The 7,674-nt window shown below is 37.6% G+C and overlaps 1 protein-coding gene across 1 annotated transcript in view; it reads right to left on the reverse strand.

The window, feature by feature from the left end:
• The window catches only part of PROX1 (prospero homeobox 1), a 79,635-nt gene that overhangs the window by 49,211 nt on the left and 22,750 nt on the right, over window positions 1-7,674 (reverse strand). Inside the window, exon 3 of the mRNA XM_018552621.1 lies at window positions 3,568-3,675. Within this exon, the coding sequence (XP_018408123.1) occupies window positions 3,568-3,675 (108 nt within the window). The remainder of the gene's footprint in view (window positions 1-3,567; window positions 3,676-7,674) is intronic.

A 7,674-nucleotide genomic window follows, 5' to 3' on the forward strand; every position in this document is an offset into this window, starting at 1 on the left:
AGCCAGCGGGGCCAACTAGCAAGATACTGAAGCTTGGCCCAGTGGGAGATTCCTCCATCCACACAGTTTAGCGTAGATGGAGGAATCTGTTGCACTTTTTCCATCTGACCATAGAAAATCTGCAGATAATCTATAGGTGTATGGCCAGCTTAAGAGAGAATAGATGCATTGTATAAAATCCCTTGACAAGAAACTGCAGTTGCCTCTAGAAACACACATGTCCAGCTGCAGTATATTATTTCAAACCCATATTATAAAGAACTGAGCTGGCATAGTTGCTAAAGTAATTGCTAACTGATTTAATTTTTCACTAGGAGCCAAACTTAAAAAAAAATCATATTTTGTTATACAGATGCTTAATTTACTATTCTCTGTGATGTTTAAACTGCACTGCAAATGAAACTATTATCATGAGATGATTGTGGACTAATCACAGTATTCATGACTATGGGTGGCAGCAGATCACCTACCACTTGACAGTAATTCATGGCAAATTTTGACACATTGGCCTTTTTCAACCAATTGCTTTTGTGCCCCTCCATGAATAGACCAATCACAGTAATGTTTGCTAGCACTCCTCCCTCTTGACCAAAGGGATAAATGTCTAAAGTCAGTGGGGGTCAATTTTTCTAAATTATTTAAAAAAAGTTCATGCAACAAATGTTAATTTAGTGAATAAGCTGAGGCTGTAAATGCTCTAAAGATGAATACTCAGTCATGTACAAGCGAAATAAAATAAAACAGGGTTCATGCATGCTCATGATTGGATGACTGATGTGAATCAAACTTCACCTAATGCTAGGTTGACATTCCTTTTCCAAACTAAGAATACTCTAGTCCAACCTTAACCTTTTTTACCCCTTGGGGAACCCTTGAAAACATTTTCTTATCTACAGCTCGGTGTACATTAGTATGGTCAGTGAGTTGTAGATGTAGCAAAAAACTTGTAGATATAATAAACACAAACACTATTAAAAATATAAAACTGATTTTCATACTAAATATCTGAATAATGGAGTCACAAAAACACAGGTCTGGAGCGTTCTAAAATTAGTGCCCGAACACAGATCCTACATCTATGGGAGTCAATGGGTTCTTCTCGTTCCACATCCCGCACTGTGATGTCAGGAATCTGAACTATAAGCATAGCATCTGCCCGGCAGTAGTAAATTAGTGGTAGCTGCAGGGGGAAAAGTATAGTTACCGTCGGGCAGATACAAGTCTGCTGCAATTGTGTTGAAATCCCTGGGAACTTCTTACAGAGCCCTAGGGTTCCAGGGAACCCAGGTTGAGAAGCCCTGCTCTACCCATATAGTAAATCAAGCCCAATGGAGAGTCTCGGGCAAATGACACTTCTGAGTGTTAAAACAAATATGTCTTCCTTTTTCTCATTTGACTAATTCAATATTCGTTGCACTGAACAGACAATTATACCATGTGTGACATTAGCATAATGAAAGCCACATACTGCAAAACTTAAAGTTCCCAACATGAGCTCCAAGACGAGGAAATAATTACTTTGAAAAAAAAAATATATACAACAAATAAGAAAGGAGTGCCCGATATTGTGTGTATTAAAGGAGTGTGCAGCTGGAAGTCAATGCCTTTCATACCCTCATTTGAATAATGTGCCCTGAATCTGTCACTTTGTTCATCTTCCTTATGCTCTGCGTAGACGGCATCAACAACAAATTAAGTTGTAAATAAAGGACAATCAACACTTTTGTTTTTTTTGTTTTTTTTGTTTTTTCGGTCGCAAGTGCAGGGGGAACATGTCAATGCAAGTCTTTTCTTTAGAAAGGGAGAGTGGCAAGCTACGGTTTGCTTATATAAGCAGAAGCATGGGAAAGTGGCGCAGACGGGGCCAATTAGAAGAATGTCCCTGAACGGAGCGGAGGCCGCCCTTGGACATCGTTTAGGCATCCCTTAGGCTTTATCACACGATTATTACTTAACGTGTAAACAATGTCTTACTGTGGAGCCGAATGGCACAACTGCATTTCCTGTTTACGCGCGGTCTATCAGCCTTTTTCTACAACATCAGAGATCGGTAGAACATATGAAGCGTTGCTAACTTTTTAATTGTCCTAATGAAGTGAAGAAAAAAGCTGATGCAAGAGGCCAAAGTTTTTGTTTTAAAGGCTAAACCCAACAAGAATTATGGCAACGGGCAACGCTTGAATAGGTTGCATGAAGTCTATGGTTTAAACATATATCAGGATAACACAACTGGAAATATCATTTAAACTGTATAACTATTTTTTTTTTACAGTATTATATTTGTCAGATGGGTACAGTTAAATGTAAAAGATTTTACAGGTAAAAATTACAATATCATTGAAGAAGCACAACAGCAAAACATATTGACCCTGATCTACCACAGTAGAAGAGCATGTTCACTTTGCAAGGGAATTTTTACTTAGTGAATGTGGGAAAGCGCTGCTGACTTTAATTACTGCACATATATGAATAATTTCCTTGCAGGTGATTGGATATTCTTTACAAAGTGAGTTTTCACTACATTCACAAGCTAAGTGAAACTTATCTTGCAAAGTGGAGATGCTCAATTGCTTTAATAAATCAGGGTCATTGCATTTTGGTAACTTTATAGCATTGATACCTGTAATGATAATATTCAGTATATGTCAGCAAAAAGGGTAGTCGCAAGGGTTGATACAAACCATATAACATTACTGGGGGTGCTTACAACAGCTGCCACTAGAAGGGGTGTTCCCATTGGAAGATTTTCCTTCTGTTTCTGTTCCAATGACAACTATAACATTTAGGATTTCGCAGCACTTTTTGTCTCGGTGATAATGGTTATCAGCACAAATGGAGAAGGTGAATCTGCCAGTGGTGACACAGACAGCAAGAAAAACCTCACAGAGGCTCTAAAACCTCATCCCTCTATCCAAAGGTTTTGGCTGCACATATACACCATTTAAGAACAAACTACAGTTTATTGTCATGAAATATTATTTAAATAATATTACTATTATTATTGAATTATTATTACAATAACAGTTGCTGCCCCTATATGGGCCCTAAAATGGATGAAAAGCCTAAACTTTCTTTGTTTTGGCTTGAATAAGTAGGGACGGCTTAGAATACCTGGCAGGTTTTTTTTACTGTCTATATTTCCGCTAGGGATATGCACCATCTGTATTTGTCTTGGTAACCATTGTCATCGGGACTTGAAGTGACAGGAAATTCAAAACAGAAAAATAGGTAAATCGCCCAATGGTGACATTTTTTTTGGTGGCCATTTTCTAAGAACAGATTTTTCTGACATTGAAGACATGTCCTCTGACCTCCTGTTGTGTCTACAGCACAAGACGTAAAGGTATATATATGCCCAACGGGACACATACAACAAAAAAGGGGTGGGTTTTAACCCTTCCCTATGCTATCCCAAACTAAAAAAAAAAGGGTTTGGCGATACACCTTAGGCCTTGAGGTAAGGGTCAAGCACATAAAATCCAACAGGCAAAATCTCTCCACTGGAGCTGATGGGTGGCTCAAGTGATTACAATACTAAGATTACATGTAACACATAAGAGGACTTACCTTCACATCGGAGAAGTAGGTTTTCAGCATGTTGGAACTGGGGTAGCGTGTGTAGAAAAACATAAGCTTGGCCTTTTTCAAATGATTTGGAGACAGACCTTCCTGCATGTAGAATTGTGCTAGTCAAGGAAAAGATTTTCCAGATAGAGATGACATTTTCAAATGAAAACAAAGACAGTAAAATATATATGTAACTTTGAATACAAATTTTGCAATATTCTAGCAAAATTTTTACACACTTATTAAAAATGTATTGGTATCATGTAATATATAATAATATACATTTTAAATTTAAGGAAATGTTCAGCATCTTTTTATTATTTTTTAACATAATATTCATTTTTTCCTAATTCAAGAACACATATTCTTTCACTATATGACCTTTATTTACTAATAACACAACTAACAGATATGAGTTGAGTGATGAAACAAAGTAAAACATGCACCATGTTCTTGAATTATTTCATTTACCATTAATCTGCTCACTATTGCAACACTTTAAATAAACAAAGATTGCTCAAAATTTCCAGGTAATGAGTCTTGTCCCAGCGTTCAATTACATCAATTACAGAGTATTTTAAAGAATCTTGATAATTATTTTTTTCTATTTTTTTAATGACACACCACTTAAAGGGAACCTGCCATGGGAAAAATAGCAGCTACCTTCTGTAAATTGTTATTGTTTGGCTGCCATGGCTCCTCTGGCTCCACAACTTAGTAGGTCACTGTATTTGGGGAATATATGCAGCTGTTGAAGGTAGATCTTCCAACCTGCATATGTGCTCAGTCACCTGCTTACTAACTAGTTACATCAGAAGATCGAGATGATAACTACTAATAGAAACATTACACAAAATAAGAAAGAAAATTAAAAAAAGAAGGAAAGAGAGAAAAAGAAAGAAAGAAAGAAAGAAAGAAAGAAAGAAAGAAAGAGAGAAAAAGAAAGAAAGGTTATATTTGTATTTTCTAGGTAAAGCTTTAATTCTTTGAATCTCATATAACCTCCAGTATGTCTTTTACCCAAGTGTCATCCAATCAGTTCATTTACAAGCGATCATCTTTCCAGTTCTTAGAAGAATCCCCGAACACAGTAGGAAAGAAGACTTAATTGACCTTGGGGGGCTACATTGATTTTCGCCACATGCATCTTCATTTCTGATAAATTATGAAGCCATTAATTTGCTGGGGAGATGGAGGGACCAGCCTGCAGCACAGATGTGTCCTAAGCAGACAGGCTTACTGCTCACTGAAATGCCAAGAAGTGCTGGAGGAGAATGAGAAGTCCTTAAATGTTAGGTCTCGTCCCCTGTCCTCCAGAAACCTGTGAGCACCATTCTACCCAAACGTTTCATAGATACATCTTTTCTTTCTTTCCTATCTATCTATCTATCTATCTATCTATCTATCTATCTATCTATCTCTCTATCTATCTATCTCTCTATCTTTCTATCTTTTTTTTGTATCCACAGAAAGATAATAATTAGTAACTGAACATATTTGATAACATTTGTATTTTCCACAGATTACATAAGAGCTAAAAAAATAAATAAAAATCTTTACATATAAAAGATATGAATGGCTGTATTTATCTGCTTATCTATCTATCTATCTATCTATCTATCTATCTATCTATCTATCTATTTTTTCTATGTATCTATCTCATATTATCTCATATCTATTAGTCTATATATCCATCTATCTATCCATCTATCTATCTATCTATCTATCTATCTATCTATCTATCTATCTATCTATCTATCTATCGTGTATCTATCTTTCCATCTCTCTATCTTTCTCTCTGTTATAATAAATAACCTTCATTTAAAGAATATAAATCACTACAAATGACAAACAAATGTATATGTTTAACAGAGTTCCTGATATATTATTGTAACAGTTTCTGCCTGTGAGGTTTAATCATTACAAAGGAAGGTAATTTCACTGACATACTTCTTGTGCCAAGAGAAGAATTGAAAGAACCTTCGGTTACCTCCATTAGACTGATGGAGAAGTCTAAAAGTGCATTATACTCTCCAGTGCCATCTGTCAAAATGCATAAATGAAATAACGGCAGCAAGCTGTCACCTACAGCTCGTAGATAAGGCTCGCTGGAAGTCAAAACTTCTGGATAAAATACATCTTTCTATCTGCGTGTCTTAATACGCTGTGAGATTTGAGGAAGACCGGTACAGAGATACTACTTAAAACATCACTGAGTTTCCTCTGCGATTGTAAATGGTTCCCTGGTTACTCTCTGCTCCTCCCTACCTAACAATGAGATAAATCACCTATTTGGACATTTATATAGATATATGGCTTAGTTCTAAATGAACACAAGTTTATAATATTCAGATTAGTTACATGAGTCTAAACCTTTAACTTTCTGTGATTCTGGTATGATGTTGGTGTCCACACCAGGATGTTACAACAAATGTATTTTTAAAAAAGTGTTGGAGGGGATAATTGAAAATAAACTTAAATCAGTAGACCTGTCATCAAAAAACACACTTCATCTGCAGGGCAGAATTACTGAATACATTTTTTTCGAGTAAACCAATACTTCCATCCTGCTCTGAGGAAAAATTACTTCTCTGACCTACATTATGTCACTTACCGCCCAGGCAAAGATGACATGGTCTTTAGATACCAGATGCACTGTGGGTGTATTGCATCATTAGAGACTGCAGAGTGTCTATGCTTTCAATCAGGTAGACTTTGTCAGCAAGTTGAGAAGATCAACTGGAAGCAAAGCCTTCTACTGTAATGATTCAATATTCACTTACGGGCAGCACAGAGGCGTAGTGGTTCGCAATTCTGCCTTGCATCACTGAGGGTCCCCAGTTCAAATCCCGGTCAAGACACTGTCTGCAAGGTGTTTACATGTTCTCCCTGTGTTTGCGTGGGCTTCCTCCCACACTCCATAGTCATGCTGGTAGGTTAATTGGCTCCTGTCTAAATTGGCACTTGTATGTATGCATGTGGGATAGATTTAGGACCTTAGATTGTAAGCTCCTTGAGGGCAGGCCTGATGTGAAAGTACAACTATGTAAAGTGCTGCTGTAATAAATACATGTACTTCCCCCATATAGTTACAAATCATACATTAAACATGGTAAAAAAACAACATACATGTGTATGTCAGGGCAAAACTTCATTCAGCACATCTCTCCGACACATGCACATTTCCCCATGTTACATCCCTTTAAAGGCACTGTAAGTACAGAATATACATGTTGATCTACCAGAAATGCAGTGTGCTCCTAATTCCCTGTGTGAGTTCAATTCCCAGTGCATTTGCTGCACTGAAATGCCAAGCATTGTTGTCAGCCCTTCCTGATGGACTAAGAACTCCCCCTATCCTGCACTCCTCTCTGTCCCTCTCCACATGCATGCATTGATTTCTTTCCCAGCAAAAAATTGCTGCCACCCTGACTCCCAAGAGCCTGCCCACACACTGTTTGTAGTTAAATGACTTCATCTCCCAAGAGTCATTTAACTACACACAGTGTGCAGACAGGCTCTTGGGAGATGTAGTTCTGGGGGGGGGGGGGTCCGTGTCTGGAAATAACAACACAGCAAAAAGCTGTTTATCACAACAGAAACAAGGTTAAAAAATAGAAAGAGGGGAGAAGAAACGTTTGGGGGGAAATTTGGGTAAGGCGTGGACATACCAATTTTTTTTAGTAATATCAAATAAACACTGAAAAATAAAAAGCCTATAGGCCCACTTTAAAAGTGGAGTATACCTTTAACTGAATCTGATGCTCATTGGAGCTACCATTAACAAGGCATCAAGTAGGCAGAAAAGACTAGCGCAACGCCTCCTAGCAAAGGCGCCATTTAGTAAATATTATATAAATGGACGATGGGTTACTTTCCCTTTTAAGTGATTGCACTGATGACCCAACTGTTCTTCCAAGAAAACCCAGACGGTTTCCAGGATACTTACACACGCATAATGAGTCATGATGGAAGAGACTCGGCAAACATACAGCTGTACTGAACGCGAGCTAAGCCCCATTCAAGGCCAGGAAAGAAAATGAGCACAAATAAATATTAAGGAGCTAAGGGAAGGGGGGAGGGGTGGTGCAAGGGATGGAGGGAGGG

The sequence above is a fragment of the Nanorana parkeri genome, unplaced genomic scaffold (assembly GCF_000935625.1).
Source record: "Nanorana parkeri isolate BGI_ZX_2015 unplaced genomic scaffold, ASM93562v1 scaffold1, whole genome shotgun sequence".
NCBI classification, from domain to species: Eukaryota; Metazoa; Chordata; class Amphibia; order Anura; family Dicroglossidae; genus Nanorana; species Nanorana parkeri.